Source organism: Myripristis murdjan, chromosome 18 (assembly GCF_902150065.1).
Source record: "Myripristis murdjan chromosome 18, fMyrMur1.1, whole genome shotgun sequence".
NCBI lineage: Eukaryota > Metazoa > Chordata > Actinopteri > Holocentriformes > Holocentridae > Myripristis > Myripristis murdjan.
In genome coordinates, this window is record NC_043997.1 from 12018764 (window position 1) to 12038885 (window position 20122).

A 20122-nucleotide genomic window follows, 5' to 3' on the forward strand; every position below is an offset into this window, starting at 1 on the left:
TGGAAATCAACAGCAGTTCCTTTTTATTCCACTACAAAAAAAGAGGCATCTCAAGAGCACCATGTAAAGCAGAACAATGTCCAGTTGCTCTCCAAACCAAACCCACTGGACTGTTAGAGCCAAGCAGAGGAAGAAGGAAAAAAAAAAGTCCTTTTTTTTTTTTTTTAGTCCCAGAGACTGCGGTGCATCTCTCTCCTCTTCCACATGCAGCAGAGTGCACAGTACTGGAGAGCCTCAGGAGAAGCAAGTCGAGGCCAGGGTCACGCTGGACAAATTAAATAAGAAACTAAAAAGAGCACCTGATGGAGGAAAATCATAGGCAAATCTTTTAAGGATCATAATGTGTGGCTGTAAGAAAGCAAAAAAAAAAAAAAAAAAACTAGTTGTGCACGAAACAATATCACACCACAATGGGGAATAATATAATAATACTCAAAGGAAATAATAATAATAATAAATATTTGGGCAATAGTGGCTGTGACCAGAGGTGTTTGTTTGACCCAGTGAGGAAACATACAGAGGTTTACTTGGCTTGCTTTTCTCTCTTTTTCTTTTCTTTTTTCTTTTTTTTTTTGTAAATGTAAGTCTTACAATCATGAAACTGTAACCATAGAAGATACTTTCAAATCAAGCTTGTTTTTTTTTTTGTTTGTTTGTTTGTTTGTTTTTTTCAGTCCAGCATGCATCTTTAGGTAAGCAGAACATTGTACAATGACAGCGGATTGCCTGTAACAGTAGCTGAGTGTGAATTCTCGAGCGAACGAAGGTGGCTTAGCTTTCATGGTCTGGAGATGGCATGAAGACCAGCTTGAGGCAGATTTGTGGAGTCATTTAGTCGTATAAACCCTAAGTAACTGTAAGAAACTAAAAATGCTGTAAAACCATTCTCCAAAAGAGTGAAGTCAGTAATTAAATAAGTCTGTGCTGTGAAAAAGTCAACAGATAAAATGACCCTTTACAATTCTTTGCTTATTACATTAGTATAATAATAATGATTACCCCTCCCACGTACATTCAAACATGAAAATTCATAAGAATGAGAAATGACGCTCAAGTATCTAAAAACCTCGATTTCTCCATAGAAGAATCTACAAAGGAAGGTTGTAGGAGATTGTTCCATTCAGAAAAAGATAAATAAAAATGTGATTGCTCCGATCCAAAATGTGAAATGAAAATCATATTATTTACTTTTTTTTTTATTATTATTTTGTTTTTCTTCAAGTGGAAATGCATAGCAGGATAATCCATCCTTACCTCAGAATTGGTTTGTTTGTTTATTTGTTTGCTTACTGATTAGTTGTTATTTACCATGTTGTTTCATTACACATGGCTCTCATAGAACACCTGGCACGGGGGCCTGTTATTGGCTGCTGCCGGCTCCGCCTCCCCCTCCTCCTGCTGGACATTCTGCTCTCCTTCCGCCTCAGGCTCCTCCTCCTGGTGAAGGGGAGCCAGTGGTGGAAGAGAGGAGGGCGTGGCCTCTGGCTGGGGCGGGGCCTCTATGCTGCAGTACCCTCCGATGGCCAGCTGGGGGTGCACCGACACCTGAATGGCGATGTGCTGCGGCTGCTCCTGGACCGAGGAGTTGTCTGAATCGGCGGCAGGGGATTCGCTGCGCTCCCTCTCCCTCTCCCTCTCCTGCTCCCTCTCCCGCGCTCTCTCCCTCTCCTGCAGGATGGTGAACAAGTCCCCCACCCCAATAGAGGCCACCCGGCCCCCCGTGTCGCGGTGTCCCTCTGGGGCTTGCCGGACGAAGGTGTGCCTCATCTCCTCCACCCCCACCACCTCCAGGATCTCCTCCATGAAGGTGCGGCAGTTCATGATGAGCGGCGGCAGCGGGATGCTGCGGGCCAGCTCCTCGATGTACCGCGCAAACTCCATGGTCTTGAACTGCGTCACCTTGGCCAGCTCCAGCGTCTTGGCGGAGGTGATGATGGGGATGCGCTTGGCGATCTCGAAGGCCTTCTGCAGCTTCTCCGCTCCCTCGGTGCGGAAGAACTCGTTGATGGCTTTCTCCGTCTTCTTCAGGTGGCTGCTCATCATGCAGAGGCGCGTGACGTTGAGGGCCATGATGATGGTGAAGGTGACCAGGCAGACCACCATGTAGTAGACGCCCATGTCGCCGTTGGTGAAGACCACGCGCAGCGTCACCGTGCAGTTGGACGTGCCGTGCACGTTGGATGCCATGCACGTGTACTTGCCGCGGTCCGCAAACTCAATGCTGGTGATGTTGAGGACGCCGTTCTCCAGAAGCCACCACTTTCCACCTGCAGACACAAAGAGGGGGAAATGGAAACAGATGTTGTCCATTAGACAAACAGTAAATAAACACAGGCCACCTGCCAAATGTTTGGCACACTGATTGTAAATTATCTAAATATGTGCCAAAAGGGAAACACTATAACTTTGTGATCCATCATCCATGAAAGCTGTGGGACAAATAGCTGTAGTTAGTCTCATCAGTGAATTAACCTCATTATAATGGCAGGTGAACACATTCATCATGCAGCTCCTACCGAAAGTCAAAGTTCATGTGCTCAAAAATCCCAATATGCATCATCTCTCTCCTGTGTGATTTCAGGGGTGAAACAGTTCTTCTTTGCAGTCGTTGCTGTATGTTTGCAGCTGTTTGCTGCGGCCTCCGATTCTCTCCAAACTTGCCAACACAGCACCTCTTCTCCCAGAAACTGAGACTCTATTTAAAGAATCTGCCAACTTGTGAAAACGCATTTTGTTTTGGCACGCAGCTGTGATTCATAAAAAACGATAAAAAAACAAAAACAAAACAAAACTAAGTGCCTCTTCAGCCACAATTTATTATACGATGGAGAGGTTCCACTGAATGATACGACCCCTTGGCACTGTGTTGTGTATCGCTGCAAACACAATGTATGATGTCACTCCTGTGCTGAACCAGCCTCCTAGTTTTGTCCATCACCGGCTCTGAAATGTAAATCTGCGTACTGCAGTTTCAGTTTGTTTACACATCTTCTTAAGCCTCTGCTATCAGATAAATGTTACTTAGTGATTTTCAAAGGAGAGATGGAGCATGGAGATGTTAGGACCGGAGAGCAGGCAGCAGCCTTAATATTCCTGCCATGCCTTCAAATATGTAAACAGGTGGTGTGCTGTGGCGGCGCCCCATCTGGAAGCACCACCCTGTGTAGCGAGGTCTCAGGGAGATAAACGCCACTAATCAAAACAGAAGCAAATCTATTTAAATGTATGTAAGCTAGGTGAGGTAAACACATGCAGGTGTGTGTCGGAGGGCGGCTTCAGGCAGAGAATACAATGTGTAACAAATCGGCTTTTCACTCATTCATCCACAACAGCGTTTGTGAATGCAGTGATGTATCTCACACATTCATGTTTGCCCTTATCCTCCTCTCTTTGCACGAGGCTTGAGCAGATGATGGATCAGATGCTGTCAGATTTAATAAATGAATCTATATACCCCGGAGTGTAAAATCATGTTTACATTATATTTAATTCACTCTTATCCAGGGCGACTTCCACCGAGTGTCACAGTAGATTAATTTCAATTCAAAGGATTATTAAGTGAGGTTGTAAAAGTGGGGAGAGGTAGAGGGATGATGAGGACTGGGTAGAGAAGGAAGTGGCAGTTTTCAGTGGAGAGAGGCCGTTTTTTTAAATCCTGTGTTATCAAGATTTAATCTTTGGCTCTCACCGTAAAACCAGCCATGATTTCTCCCTTTTAAGATTACACACAGATACGCAGACGGTACTCTTTTTCTATTTTAAAGCTACCAAATTAGCAGGCCAATTCCTACTAAAATGTGTGTGAGGGTGGAATCATAGTAAATCCCCTATTCAGCAGCGTGCGTGTGACCTTAATGCAGCTGCAAACTAACATGTTAGACAAGATTTCTCATTCCATCCAAATCGGGCAAATCTTTAACATCAGTATTTCATTTCTCTTCCTGATTTTATTTGATTTGTGTAAAGAGCAAAATCACGGAGACAAAATTATAGCCAAGGGGATTACAAAACATATCATAGCAGGATTTTTTGGCAATATCATGCAGTCCTGGTCTTCAGCTACCACTAATTCAATCCAGATCCTCCTCAGCTACTGTGTGTGGGAGGAAGGACGGGCAGATTTCATAAAGAGGCCCGCAGAATGTGAGGCTAAATCTGCAGCGGGCTGAGGGTCTGCTGAGAGAGACGAACCAGGATGAGACAGAAAAATGAACATTTCTGCTGCCTCAACGCATCTTTCACTGTGTATCTGCTGGAAAAAAAATGAATGGGAAGAGGAAACGTAGCCTTGCTCACAACAGCGGTGCACACATCCGCCTTTTCTTGTGAAAGCGAGATTTCTAATTTTACCTCCGCCTCTTCCCCTGTGTTGTGATTGAACTGTCATACGACTGATGTGCTGCCCACTACTACATGTGTGTGGAAACCAGAGGGAGGGAGGGAGGGAGCGAGCGAGCGAGCGAGCCGGTCCATGTTAATATACAGACACAGAGGAGAAATTTAAAGAGACAACCGTCTGCACTGAAAAACCAGGCTCATGTCCAAGTCAGGGCAGATTTACCACAGTAACCATCGTCCACTGTGGTAAAAAGTCAAGCTCCTCCTTTAATTACATTCCTCCATTTGGCCAGAGGGAACAGCTCTTAGATGAGTGGTTCTCAACTGGCGGGTCATGGTCCAAAATTGAAGTGCAAGCTGACTCTGTGTGGACTGCAGACATGTGGGTCCACTTGATAAAAAAATTAAATTAAATAAAATTTAATTTACAAATTATAATTCATGTGGAGATAGTTGTTTTTCTTTCCATAGCCCATTGTTACATTCCTTAGTCAATTGACTAACTAAACATACATGACTATTAATAAAGCCTTAGGCCTAACATAGCAACTATTGTCCTGTTACTATTAGGCCTAGCCATGTAATATTGCTGTTTAGAGGAAGGAACAAAAAAAAACAAAACCTTTTGGAAGCTTGATTCATCCCTATTCCCTATTTTCATTGCACTTCCATGTTTATTTTGTGCTTTAACACATAAAAGCATTGTGGATTACTGCATTCGACCTCCTGCAAAATAAAAGTGAATGGCTCTTAGGTTAGCCTGTGTGTGCACTAAGGACAAATGTGGGCTCCTACACATTTGAGAACCATTATCTTTGCTGGTATATGCCGTTATGGGGTATATTTGTTTCCTCGCGTTCTTGACAGCAAGTTTCAACAGGTCGGCTCACAGGAGCACCCAAACACCCAGCCCTACAGTCAGCATTCCTTCTGAGGGATCGCAGGTGACTCACACAGTTAAAAAACACCGAAAAAAAAGCCATGTTGAATTGCAAATTAAGCACACAACTAGGTCTTTTATTTTCACAGCGAGGCAAATAAAAATGACGTATTCCAGTATCACACTGTTTCTTTCAAATTTAACTGGCACTGCCCTGTCATCACAGCAAGAAAATTACCACTGCTGCCAGACAAAATGTGAAATTACAACAGTACAATTTAGCCAAACTGTTTTAGACTTCATGTCTTGTAATTAACCCAAGAGAAAACTATTTTAGCACAACAGCTTGTACTAAAACTATTACTACAAGGACTAAAACATTTCCTAGCACTTGTTGTCACGCTTGTTTACAGTTAGCCGAGCCAGGTTAAAACTATCCTGCTCAATAACAGTCAAATCAAGCTACCCATTTAACACACACACACTCACACACACACGCCTTTCTATGTTACATCACCAGTCAAGATCTCTGAAATCCAGTGCTGTGTAAAGTGACCTCGCTTGGCTTCATTATTAATGTCAGTATTGTATCCTAATTCTACTCTCTGTGATACGGCGGAGTGTAACTTCCTTTGTTTAAATGGCATTCTCCACTAGTGTTGTATCCTTGCCAAGTGTAGTCTCTGTTTCCTGGTAACAATATCAATCAGTGTAACTGTAATGCCACACGGGTCAAACATGATCTCCAGCCTAGAGGAAAATGTCCTTCATGGTGGTAGAGCCGATACTATGTCAACGTGACCCATGGCCAGTTCTTATTGGGATAAGCATGGTTATTCTTACATAAACTGCATTCATAACGTCAATCAAAAATCAGTTCCATCTTTCCAGCAAACTGGCCTTGAAGGGAAGAGTTCTTTTTACCCGAATGTAGACATGTGACACTTTGCCACTTCCTGTGGTTGATGTCAGCATACCCTGTGTATCTGAGACCAGCTGACATCAGGCGTGTTTGCATTTTCTCTGTATTTTTTCTCTATATATTGTGATAGGCACATCTGTGTTATGCAATGGATATCTGGACTGACTGTACTGAAAAACAGATTATTATACATTTTCTACTCTGCCTTTGTGAAAATGACTCTTTCCCTATTCTGTGGTGGATGTATTCTTCGAATAGTTGAGTAACAACCAACGATGCCTCTACCGGATTCTTTGTCAAAGTGTCCTTGAGAAAGACGCTTAACCTCAACCTGTAAGCTTCTCTGGATATGAGCTTCAGCTGAACACCTGATATTTAACTTTAAAAACACTGAACTACAGTGATTGAGTATCATTAAAGCAGGGACTTTGGTGCTGGATTTATGGCAACTGCCAGCAAACATGAAATGTCTTGAATCAAAGCATGAAAAAAAAACTGGTGATCTAAGAGAAAACTACAAACGGCAACTCCGTTCTGTCAACTGAACTGAGCTTCATTAAAGTAGGGCTAGGACAAAATCAAATATATCTTCATATCATAACTGTAACAATATTGTAGGGATAACCATTGGTGCTTTGAGATATTTACATAAGACATGTTTGGTAAACAATCACTAGTAATGTGGATAAGATGACCAAGAAGGTAGAGGCAAATAAGAGAACAGATACAACAGTCTTTCCCAAATCCCAGACAACATCTAGTTTCTATGGGTGTAAAACCGAACTGTCAAAAAAAAAGAAAAAAAAGAAGTCTAACACACAATACACCCTACAAAGTGACACTTGGACCACCAGGCCAACTGAGTTACCTGACACTGAGCGTTCATTGTATTTTGAACTGGAGATGAAAAGTGCCGTGTTACAAACACATCCACTGTATGAAAGCCATACACACACTTAGCTGATGAGTTTGTTTAAAATTTTCTAAGTAGACTGATGTTTTTTGCAAATAAGACAAAATACAGTGAACAATGGAAATGGTAGTCTTCCTAATCTACAAAACAAACCAAGCCAAAACCAAAATGGTAAATCCAAAAAGCGCAAAACAAACTGAACCCTGGGTTAATTGAACTGTTATATCCCTACTAGACTCATATCACAAAACAGATATAGGCCTAGCCTAATATCCATATAATATCACCCAGCCGCTAAACCAAAGATTCACAGCCCTATATGATACTCCACTGCACTGGAGGCTGATAAATTTATGGACAAGCTGGCAGTGCTGGTGCCAGAGACAGAAAGAGGCCAGGTAAGTGACAGTATATCCCCTGAGGCTTATCTCACCACTGGTCTCGGTGTCCAGACGGTCTCCATGGGAGTTGAACCACTGCACACTGGGGAACGGGTTTCCGGTGACATTGCAATCAATCAGCGCGCAGTTCCCCTCCCGGGCAATTATCTGGCTCACTTTCGTGAACACAATGGGGACAAATTCTCCATCTGTCAAGGTGCCGTTCCCTGTGCGGTTCCCCTCTGTGTCCTCCGATAAGGCCCCGGCGGTGTGAATGGCCATAAGGGACACAAGGATCCGAAAAGCATATCCACAGGCCGGCTGCATTTTCTCCGACTGTCGGTGTGTCACCCAGGGGGGAAGAGAGTTTGTCATTCGGCCTGGGTCTCCATCCTGCACACTGGCTATCTCTTGATAGTGGTGGTGGTAGTGGAAGGCAATTTGGCATTCAGCTTTGTGGCTGGAAACATCTCACTGGAAAAAAGAAAAGAAACTAATTGGCAGTTGGTAGTCATTGGTAGTCAGAGACAGCAGGGCAAAACAAACGTGCATGTGAAGACTTTATAATGCTGTGCAGCAGGAACAAACTGATAAGGTACTTCTTTGTTTTTCTTTTTTTTTTTTTCCTTCTTTTTTTTAAGCCACGTGGCAGGTGATTATCCGACTCCCACTCATGAAAAACAGCTTTTGTCTGGACTACATGCAAACACAACATCAATACCAAGCTTTTAGGCTGCTATGACAGCCACGCTGGCAAATGGCATGTACCGTACATGTTCATTTTCACGCCTAGTTAGCGTTATAAAAACCCATTACATTCACGATTTCACAAATACACAACATCTTCAGCACATTGCCAATAACGTTATCAATTAAAGAACCTTTCCGACCAATTTCAAAATAAAACAGAATACAGATGAACATTTAAAATAAAACACATAACGCAGCTACACCATGCAAACAGATTTCTTTTACATTTCTAGAGCTGTAGTGGAAACAGCTTAACTCAATTCATCCCCTATATTCAATATAAGACATTTTAAGATTTTTTTTTTTTTTTTTTTTTTTAAGATTTGCACCCTTCCCTGCTCTGGTTATATACTGGATTATGAGCCAAACAGCAGCATATTACAGACCTTATTACAATCTGTCTCTGGTTATTAGCACACATCGGCCTGATTAATGCGAAAACAACAAAGACCCCCGCGGCTATGAAATAACGGAGCGCTGTGGCTCCGTCTATTCCGTGGAACGCGACGACTTCGCGGCTTAACACTGACATTAGTCACTAACGGTGGACCCATCTTCCACCTATGTGAATCAATTTCAAAAACCACAACCCTATTGAATAGTCTAATGGAGGGGACAGTCTATAACCTGGTCTCCTGTGAGGATGTTGTCATCAATTCGCCAACTCAAACATCGCCGTGTCTATACAGAACACAGTCACGGTAACCGGCTATGTGCTGGAAGGACGTTTTTTCTATCACGGGACGTTCTGGGCATAACAGTAGTCCTGCAAAGTATTTAGCGCTATTGTCTTGATATTAACGAACTCCAAAGATGCACATAAACCATACCTATGGTCGCAATTATCATTAACGCTTAAACGTAGCGGTTGTCGATAAACTATTGTGTATAAAATCCTGAATTACCTTGCTGACAGAACTCGGCGAAACAGCTAACAGCTAGCGGTGATGTTAGCTAGCTAGCAGATCCCGCAAATTCAGAATCCCGATGATAAACTCCGACTATTTTGCGGGTAGAGCCGTTCTCCTCCGTTTGAAACCCATACGTTTTGGTTGAAAGACTGTTCACGACAAACACCGGGGTTGATGTTTTCCGTCGGCTACATTAAAAAAAGCAAAAAAAAAAAAATGATGCTATTTGTCCGACAGCTCCATCCTGCAGCCGCTGGTGGAGTGGTGGTCCGCTGAGCTCCGGCGGCTCTGGACTGACTCCAGACTGGGTGGCAACACCTCCGAAATCCCACTGAAGCGGCTGCTTTAGTACAATGACAGCGATTATTATTAAAAAAAAAAAAAAAAAATCTACTGTTAAAATAGGTGCAGATGTCTCTCTATGTGGTAATTAACACCAATGATAATAGACAAACTTTTTTAAATGGCAGTCTAATAATCAGTATCTCACTGTAAAGTAATGTACAGTCAATATGTCAAATACCTGAGGTTCTCAAACCAGGGTCCACGGGGGAAATCTTATATATCCGCATTTATTACATTCCCCGTATACCAGAGACATGCCATATCATGTAATACATCTGCAGTCACATATGCACCCCCTTTTGGATGTGGTTATATATGTGCCGCCCATATAGCCTGTGATATGTTTTCATAAAATGTGCATATATGAAAACAATGTGAGGGAAGCATGTATTTTAAATATATGTCAGACATATACAGTATGCCCACGTGTGAACATGGGGATGTTTAATATAATGGATACAGAATATTGCCATGTATACACCATATTTGGAAATCCTACATATTAGGGCTGAACTATATATTGATATCATATCGTTATCTAGATATCAACAGGTGAGATATTAATATAGAAAAAGGCAGTGATATGGACAATATCAAATTTATGGTTAGGGTTAGTCTAAGACAGTGACTGATGTGTTCTGATCAATAAAATACTTGGTGAAGTGACTGCATTTTCTACATGTGTTTGGTGTATTATGCTGTTTTTTGAAGAATGATTCATTTCCACTGTTGCTGCACTTAACATTTTAAAGAAGTCTGAATCCAGTCATATTGTACATCATATTGCTATCGAGATATTTGGCTTAAATATCGAGGTATGAAATGCTGTCCATATCGTGCAGCCCTACTACATATATGTACATACAAGGCTACTCTAAGTTCAGTTCACAGCAGTAAACATTAAGACAGGAGGATTGTTTTCACTATAAGCTTCACAACTATCAGAAATTGACAGATAAGTTATGTGATTTTGCACCAAGTCAGATGGCATCCTTGGGATAAAATGTAAACCTAGTCTGTGGTCTAATTCATATTGCTATGGGGGGGTCCTTGACAAAAAGATTTGTCCTCATCAGAGAGTTTTGCTGTATTTTTCCTGCAGCCTGGACAGCGGAAACTTAAGAGGTTGAGCTGCAGGGTCTGGGAAGCTTGCCAGCTTCCATCAGCCTCTGCAGAAGATAGATCGGCTTGAAAACCTCATTCACATAAAGGCTAGTTAAGTGTAAGGGCAATTCATTTTGTGGTGCAGTGGACCCTTTCACTCACACACACACACACACACACACACACACACACACACACACACACTACATTAAGACAAGATAGCTAGTGTTGCGACAAATAAAGGACCACTGTCAAAACAAATTTCCTTTTGCATTTATTATCAATTAACAATCAGGGACACAAAAAGCATGGAAGAATGCTGGAGGAGCACAGCAAACATCTGAAGTGACATCAAAAAAGAAACTTTGAGACAAAAAAAAAGAGAACCAGGAGCACGTGTAAAAGCAAAGAGTTATCTGGGTTATCTGCGTGTGTGTCAGATTGGATGACTGACTGACCTTGGAGCCGCAGTAAAAGTCAAAATAACACACTCCACAATGTGCAACAAGGCCTCTGCAAACAGTCAATAACTGTCAATAACACCGCCGCTCAGGACAGAATAGTATGGACATAACCTCTTTGCTCTTACAAAAAACACTGCATGCTTTTACAATCGAAAATGATCCAGATCATTCTCAGTCTCTGGCTTTAAAATAACCGATTTTATAGCCGAACAAAGCTGGGTATGTAGTTAGAGGCAGACATCCAGGTAAATGTGTAACAGACTAAGCTGGCTCCCCGTCCCTGTTATCCTTCATGGATGAATGTTTCAGCTGCACACAAACACTCCAACACTATAAACACACTGGCTTTGACCGCTACAAAAAGTGCTACATACACGGGAGGGTTAATATGTAAAATCCCACTCTTTTCAAACGGTATTTTTATGCGATCGTGAACCATGCGGCCTCCAAGTAAAATGATGAGACAGGTGGAAGACGTGCTAGTGTCACAGGATTAGCTTTTTTTCAAGTAACCTTATTAGAAAAAAAAAATCATGTCCGTTTTTCTCTACTTGAATTATGGCTTTTTAAGGTCATCAGGAATCAAAGAGGTAACATCCTTCACGAGCTGAACATGTGCGATCGAAGCTGGTTTAGGCTGTAATGTAAACTGTAAATGTCAAGTTAAAAATCAGCGTTGAGGTACACCATTAAAGAAATCACAGCCACATACCTTGATATTTTCACCCTCTGTGGTCAATAAAATGAGAAGCAGAATCTATTATGTCAAAAGCTATGATTGTCCCAATGCAACTACCCACCACCCCCCGTCACTGACACGGTGCAAGAGCATTTTTTCTTTTTTCAATATTAACTTGCTCAAGTTGTACAGTTTCTCATCCGTTCAATAATCGACAAACTGTTTTGTGCTTCTTCAAGCAAGTTTTCTTATCTATCACATACTCTCAGTGGCCACTTTATTAGGTCCGCCTGCACAATCTAATGCAATCCAATGCAACTCTTCTGCCATAAAGTGTCCTTTTCTGCTGCCTATAATGCTCAGGTTTTCTCTTTGTCACAATAATAGAGGTGTTCATTCACTTCTGTGTTTGGCATTGAGCTCATAGTTAGTGCTGCTGTTGGACTGGACTGCATTTTACTGAGAGGTGTTTCCAATATTCTGTCCCCCCCACATGTATACAAATAAGGGGGACAAAAAATTAGAAACACCTCAATATAATGTAGTCCAGTACAAGACCTCTGCAAACTACAACTTCGATAATGAACATAGAATTAACACATTCTCCACAATTTCAACAAAGACTGAACATTATAAGCGTTGTTAAAAGGTAGAATTCATGGCAGAGCTGTTGCATTAGACTGCCCAGGCGGAGCTGATAAAGTGGGCAATGAGTAGATGCACCACGCCAGCAACTGTTTTCACAACATTTGTACACCTCGTTTAGCAAGTAAGAATATAAGCTTTTAAAAGTATCATGTTACTTTTATATTTTACTTCATTTTAGTGTTTTTACTTATTTACTTATTACTGCAGCTGTCAAAAGTGTTGTGAGGAATCAAAGGACTGTCCACAGCATGATAACAAAAAAAAACAAAAAAAAAGTTTTGTCATTCACGGCCACCAGCAGGACATCTTCACTGTGCAGTATATCGACAGATGGGACAGCCCTCCATGGGGTATGTGACTGAGTAATTTAGTGTTGATAAACAAGTTTTTCTGTTAAAAAAAATAGCTAAAAATTGTGCGACTTCTTTTTTCTGATTCATAACCTGTATGAACAGTATCTTTGTATCTCGGTCAGTGAAAAATAGTATCTCTCTTTGCTGTTAGCTCCTCACAAAGCCTCCTTGATGAGGGAAGAAAGTCTTCTGAAAGCCTGTTGAGAGAGATTGTGACAGATGAACGGGGCAGTTACGGGCTTTGTGTGTGTGTGTGTGTGTGTGTGTGTGTGTGTGTGTGTGCTTGTGTGTGTGTATACCTCATCGATCTGCTCTGGTGTGGAGAGGGAGAAGGCAGCTCTGACATAGGGACAGGGGTCACTACTGTTGATCATGAATACACCCCCAGGGACCAGCAGCACCTTTGGCACGCCCACACACACACACACACACACACACACACACACACACACACACACACACACACACACACACACACACACACACACACAATAAACAATGATCTTTCTCATAAACGATCTTCATGTGACTGATAATTTGTCATAACCTTGAACTCAGTAATTTAAACCATATGATCCTGTTTTTCCCACTTTTCTGTTTTAGAGACAGTCTATCCATACTTTTATGCTTCGATTCAGACTAAAACATAAATTAATATTATTGATAAACACTGCATTTTTTAAAAAAATAATAATAAAACTTTATTTGTATAGCACCTTTCATACAAGAATTGCAGCTCAAAGTGCTTCACAATAAAAAGAAGAACATTTGAAAACACATTAAAAAGTCTTTTAATCAGTGTCTATATACCCACCAAAAAACACAGGACTAAAGTAAACACAGGCTAACCATCATAATATGAAAAATAAAACCATGTTCAACTGGGCAAAAAGAGGTGTTAAATACTTCTCTTTCACCTCTTCTCTGAGTCACCTTTATGGAGGATAACAACACGCGGACTCTCTCTCTACCAGACTGAAATGTTACTCGTTAAAAGCCGCCTGAATTCCTGTCACAGCCCAGTGGCTTCGCACTTGGAAAAGCCTCCAGGCAATTATTGCAGCTTTGAAGCATGTAAAAGATAAAAGCAGAGACAGGGATTCCTCTTGTGCGCTTGGTGAATTCATTTTAGATCTGAGTCACCGTTAACCGTCTCATTTTAGAAAGGCGGGCGGAGAGGGAAAGTCTTTATTCTCTCCAGGGAGATGGTTTCAAATATTGGGAATAGACAGAGAGAGAGAGAGAAGCCGACTGTCCAAACCTCCAAATCCTGATTTTGCCCCCCACCTCGTCCTCCTTTCACATGAGCTCATCAGCTAATCACCAGCAGGATTTGGCCTGTGTGTGTGTGTGTGTTTGTGTGTGAGTGCGATGTCTGTGTGTGGGAGGGAAAACACTCGGCTGCTAAACCCACTCACAGAGCGCACAATGGGCGCTTTACATGCGCCGTCCTACATCCTTTTGAAGCAGCCTCGCCCTGCTGCAAAACAGCTGCTCACAAATGGTGCAGGACAGGGGGACGGGGGAAAGCACCAAAATGCATTCTGGGTACTTAGAATTAACATGTAAGAGTGTGGAGTGTGGTGTGTGTGTGTGTGCGAGTGTGTTAACCTGGAGTGGGTGGCATTAGGATTTTGTTTTGTAATAAGGCAGAGAGGAAAATGGCACGGATGCGGCAAGAATGAGCCAAATGTGAAGGATATAACTAAAGGGCGGAGGATCAGTGTGTGTGTGTGTGTGTGTTTGTGTGTGTGTGTGTGTGCGCATGCTGACCTCTTTCTCCAGTGCTTTCTCCATAATGAGCTGCTGGGTGTCTGCGATGCCCTTTAGTTTGATCCACAGGAACATGCCTGCAGATGGGGCGTGCCACTCAGCCACATCTACACACACACACACACACACACACACACACACACACACACACACACACACACACACACAGGTGATAAGAGAGAAAACAGGAGCCTGGGTGCAGTGATTGCTGGCCAGTAGCTGCAGCAATAATCAGAGGAAACGGGGAGTTTTTCCCCCGGTGGTTTTCAGTGACTTCTCCATTTCCACTGGATTTAGGTACATTTTTTTTTAGAATTAATTTCCATGCCCAGAATAACCTATTTTTAAAGCTTCGGAGTTGAGGAAAGTTTATTTTTTCCACTTTGACGGAGCCAGGCTAACGACTCCCATAGTCTCCAAGTCTTTATGCTAAGCTATCACGAAATGCTACCCATAAAAACTGAACCAGTGGAAGTACAGAGGTGAAAATGGTATTGAACATCTTGTCTCAGACTGGATAAGTTGGAAAAAAGGTATTTTGCCCAAAATGGTAGAGTATTAATTTAGTCCTTATATCCTTAAAAGAGCTGGTAGTGCTTTTTTTCAAATGTGGTTGGCCAGAACCTTTCCAGGGCCTCAGTAATTACATTTTCAAATGTCCTGACTTTCCCAGGTTTCTCATGACCGTATGTACCCTGAAAGACACTGGCAATATATTAAGAAGTCCACAGCACTGTGAATGCAGCCATTGTGTTTGAGCCGACAAACCTTTGAGCCACTTGTCTGCAGAGGAGATCATGGCATCGCGTTGTTTCCTGTAAAACTCGATCACCCTGCAAAGAGAGAGAGAGAGAGAGGGGCGGCGTCACTCGCTGCCCGAGGAGAAGCTGCCGTATTTCACTGGTGGTGCTGATGTGCTGGTGTGATGGACTGATCTGATTGCACCCAGTCACACACACACAACAGATACAGATGTGCGGCGACCACGTGGGAGGCGGCCTTACCCGTCGATGTGTCTGAGGAAGCCGTCCTGGCCCCAGCCGTGCAGCAGCTGAGAGACCATGAGCTGCAAGGGGGAAAAGCCAGAGAACAAGTCTCTCCTCAGCCTGAAATCACCACCACAGCCTCGAAAACAAACTGATTATTTACACTGAATTGCCTCAAGGTCTACACTGATATTATCTGCTTTTATTGTATCTGGTATTTTCAATATTGTAATATCCAGATGTGTCTTTTCCTGTGTTAAAGGCTGCATTGCAATAAAGGGAGGTTAACTTTCTGAACTTATTTAATTGCTCTAACTGTTTTAACTGCCTCTACCTGCTGAGTCATTATATACACATTAAAAACGATTGTTAATTAAAATTTTTTTGTTCGTGGAAGCACTAACATTCATTCCAACAGGCCTGATAGAGGCATTCAGTCGAACATATCATGACATTTTAATTTTGTCATCATCGCCCAGCCCTATTAATGACTCCAAAAAAGGGTTTTATGATAGATAATCCAGCTGTGGATTTATATTTCCATTGGCACAACAAAGCAGTTTGAGCCGACTCTTGAAGGAAACACGCCCTTTTTCTTTTTCCCACAGAGCCTCTGAGTCAGCCTGGTTGTATTTTGAATATGTAATCACGCTCGCCAAAGCTTGTTTCGCATGTGCATTTACATGTGTGTGTATGTGTGTGTGTGTGTGTATTTTAAATCCTTCTCACTGACCTAAAGCCAGTATTTCAGTCCAGATTTGAAAGCAGAGGCAAACACTGGACCAGACAGAGGAACACAGCATAGCCGTTTTGTTTTTGTTTTTTGTTTTTTTTCAGATCCTAATTCATTTCCCCCACCCCCAATCCCCTTAAAACCTCTAATCCAGAGCCACCACAACATCTCATTTGGCTTCAGAGGCTGGTGGCCATGGCATGACTGTGCTCTCTCTCTCTCTCTGACGTGCACAGAGGGGTGGGAACAGAAGCTAGTGTGGCATTAACCTCTGTGTTGACTCTGCTTGAAATAATGCTTCATTGTTGGCTCTCTCCGGGGGGGAGAGCGGGTAACTTTTCCACCCAGCCGTGCAGTCGCGGCCGCACGGTGACCTGCTTTCATCTCTGGAGTTGATCTGAATCCTGGCACATACCTTGCACAAATACTTTGGCTAAGCCGACTCAGGCTCCAGATACATGAGGGTTTGCCACGGAGAACAATTCAGAAAGCACCCAAGAGTTTAGAAAACCACTGCTCGGTATTTTAAAAGGCAAAAGAATGTATTTTTTTCTATGACTGACAACAAACGTGTTGTATTGTCTTCATTAAGTAAACCCCAACCATGTGACTCTCAAATTGTTTGCCCAGGGTTTTTCTTCATCCGGCTGGAGCCTTTCTCTCACAAACTCTATTTCCTCATGATGCCTCGCTGTTTATTAATTTGAAAATGAATGAATAATTATAAGATAATTTATGTCAATCAATGCCAAAAGGTAACGCTTTACAAGAATGTAATGTGCACTCGCTTTCATATCACTACATACTCAACTTTCTCCTAATAATATAGTCCACTCTTCACTCCAAAAACATCCTTCTGAACAAGTCATTTAGTCTCATATTTGGTTTTAAAACCTTGTTTTTCCTAAAACAAGTGCAAAAACCTACTAGTGTGATGAGATAATGCCACTTCTTTCCGCTGCAGTTTCACGTGTTTCAGGAATTTGTCTGGAACAAGTGTAAATATGCTCACACAGGAAAGAATGAGGCAGCCCACTAGAAAATGACACTTGATTTAACAAAATTCATCGGGAACAAGTTGGATTATCTCATCCAACTGGCAGATTTTTTTTTCTGTGAAGTTTTAGCTCTGAATATCAAACTAAATTAGTTGGTGATAGTTTCTTTTTGCAGTTCACTCTCTACTACTTGCCACATTCAGTGGACAAAGTCTCCTCTGGCAGAAGTTCAAGTCCCTAAATTGTTTTTTCCGGCTCAGATTACAGCCACAGGAAGAGGACATTATAAATATGACAATGCCAGCGTTCACAGAGGAAACTTGTAAGCCGGCTGCAGGGAAGCCAGTCATGCAACAGGTTAGTGCAGCAGTGTGACGCTGAAATGCACACAGATAAATGTGTGAGTGTTTGGTGCTCACCTGTGTGAAGGTGCTGGTGTGCATGGTGGAGGCCTGGATGTGCAGCACCACCCTGTCGACCAGCGGCTTGGGCCCCGTCACAAAGCCCATCCTCAGCCTGGAACGACACGATTCAACACGACCCGGAGTGAGTTCAAACACAGATGACCGATTTAAGACGTAAACACACTGGTGTGTTTCTGCGGTCCAACTTTATGTACAAGGCCTTGTAAATGCACACACCAATAGCTGTTGTTTGCCTTACTGTAATCTTATTCTCAACCGAAGTTTAAAAAGTAACCTAAACTCTAAACCTAAAAGTATATGTCTTGCTTGTTTCTTATATGTTTATCTTTTTAACTATAATATTTGCACTGTGACAGTTGTAGCAATCCAATCTCAGTGTATATATGTACAGTGATAATAAAGACTTTGAAGTAAAAGAAAAACATTTTCCATTGTGATGATTAACCAACATAGTGCATGTAAAAACACACATAAAATTCACCTTTTTCTCAATTTTATTTAACCTTCACTTATGCTGGTCTGCAACATTTATTATGTCTTGATGCTTCTCTTTCAGCCAGATGCTGCTTTTTTTTTGGTTTTGTCCTTTTGGCGTCCGATGTTTTGGTTGACTAAAAATTTACCAATTAGTAGCTTAATTAGTTTGTATTTGTTGACTGAAATCTGCATCGTTGGTTGACTACTTGGGTAGTAGTTATGTTTGGATTAGCTCATATTATGTTTAAATGGTTTATTTGTGATAAGGGTAGGCGTTATAAGCTCTGCTTCAGCCTACACCTTTTCGGTCAGTCCTTGTTTTGATTACTTGTGCATTGTTGCTGATATTCTCTTTTTTTCTGTTGCTTTAATTGACTGAAATAAATCAAATCAAATCAGTCAATCAATCAGATCTCCCTTGCAAAAGGGATTTTTAGTCTCAGAGGCACTAACCTGGTTAAGTAAAGATTATTAATAAGTGGTTTTAAATTAATAAAAAGTATATGAAAATAACAAAGACCAGTGCAATGAGGAAACAGACTTGGTCAGTGGAAAAACAGCATCAACAACATCATGAAGCCCTGATCCATGTCTTTTCTCTACAGATGGACGACCAGCCTCTCTGTATTCCAGTTATCAGTTCTCACCATGTTACAGTCTGTTGACACTGGAAACATCCAAACCTGCACAAGCTGATGTGACCACCATCATGAAAAGTAAACCAAAATACAAAAACATCATTTGCTTTAGTGGTCAATCGAAAATATGTAGTTTGGATGTGGATCCAACAGAGGGGGACATGTGTATTTGTGTTTAGGATGTTTTGTTTCCTGTGTGTTTTTTTCTCTCTGTCTCTCTGCTACCACGTCTCCGTGTTTATCTGCACACAAACAACACCCAGCTGCATCCTGCGTCACGACTGCAGGGACTTACACAAGCTAATTAAACCAGATCTGCTCGCTGAACTGGAAACACGGGGCGAGCGTGCCGTGCCCCAACTTGTTAAAGGAAAACCACGTACGCTGCAGAGTCTGTGACGGCTTTGACCGATAACAAGAGCCCTTCAAAGACAACACGAGAACACACACACACACACACGCGCTCACTCACTCACCCTGAAGAGAGGATCTTTGAGAAGGAGTCTGTCCTAATGATCCTGCCGTCAACATCCATGGAGAGAAATGTGGCGGCCCACGGCTGTCAAAAAGGAGAGTGACAGAGACGAATGAGCTTTTAAAATGACCCGCTTCACACTCTGGGTGAATACTCTTCTCTGATTGGCCGGTAGGTGCGCATTAAAACCATGTATTGCACTAGATTCCATTTACACATATGATATACAGTTGTCCCTCACTATAAGGCGGTTCACCTTTCGCGGCCTCGCAGTTTCAAGGATTTTTTTTAGTGCAATTTTGCATGTTTTTTTTTTTTTTACTGGACTTATTTTTCTATGAAGGTTTGAACTTTGAGAGCGTTTAAACAAGAGAGAGAAGTGAGAAAATGTTAATGCCTGTCTGAGTGTGTAGTGAGGGGTTTTACAGCCTTAAAACATCTAGAATAATTGTAAAAAATAAAGCTGACTTCTTTGCGGATTTCGCCTATTGCGGGTTATTTTTAGAACGTAACTCCCGCGATTAACGAGGGACCGCTGTATACATTATTTTTACATGAGAAAAGTGTGCAGGGCATTACTTGTGCATCATAACCCCTGAACTGTTTTGTTCCTTCAGTGTTTTTCCATCTTTAAATCTACATTTGCAGAGTGCGGCACGGGTCTAAGCAGATGTCTGATATCTATAAAACTGAATATTGTGATATTTGTGGCCATATGAGTTTAGCTGACCTCGCCTCAGACCATAGCCAGACCAAAGTATAGCGGCTATGCAAGACAAAATCTAAGCATTAAGGCTCGTTACTGTGATGGCATTATTCTGAACGGTATTGAAAATTTCAATTTACTATTTGTGTCAGTGGGTGAAATTCTTAAACGTCTCGTACAAACATGAGAAATCTTATTTTTGCAGTTTTCATGACTGTTTTTTT

General features: G+C 41.9%; 2 protein-coding genes across 6 annotated transcripts in view; both read right to left on the reverse strand.

Annotated features, from left to right (window-relative positions):
• The window catches only part of mfap3l (microfibril associated protein 3 like), a 23419-nt gene continuing 3297 nt past the window's right edge, over window positions 1–20122 (reverse strand). The window contains exons 1-3 of one of the 3 annotated variants that reach the window (XM_030076997.1): window positions 9618–9719; window positions 7487–7907; window positions 1–2267 (exon numbers count right to left, since the gene is read on the reverse strand). In XM_030076997.1, coding sequence (XP_029932857.1) covers window positions 1321–2267; window positions 7487–7808 — 1269 coding nt within the window. In that variant the 5' untranslated portion in view covers window positions 7809–7907; window positions 9618–9719 and the 3' untranslated portion in view covers window positions 1–1320. Of the gene's footprint in view, window positions 2268–7486; window positions 7908–9088; window positions 9374–9617; window positions 9720–20122 lie in introns of those variants that run through there. The other 2 variants (XM_030076996.1, XM_030076998.1) reach the window with 2 other exon arrangements.
• The window catches only part of aadat (aminoadipate aminotransferase), a 15505-nt gene continuing 6197 nt past the window's right edge, over window positions 10815–20122 (reverse strand). For all 3 annotated transcript variants that reach the window (XM_030076995.1, XM_030076992.1, XM_030076993.1), the window contains exons 8-14: window positions 19194–19276; window positions 17597–17693; window positions 15465–15526; window positions 15229–15293; window positions 14461–14567; window positions 12987–13088; window positions 10815–12884 (exon numbers count right to left, since the gene is read on the reverse strand). In XM_030076995.1, the coding sequence (XP_029932855.1) occupies window positions 12843–12884; window positions 12987–13088; window positions 14461–14567; window positions 15229–15293; window positions 15465–15526; window positions 17597–17693; window positions 19194–19276 (558 nt within the window). In that variant the 3' untranslated portion in view covers window positions 10815–12842. The remainder of the gene's footprint in view (window positions 12885–12986; window positions 13089–14460; window positions 14568–15228; window positions 15294–15464; window positions 15527–17596; window positions 17694–19193; window positions 19277–20122) is intronic.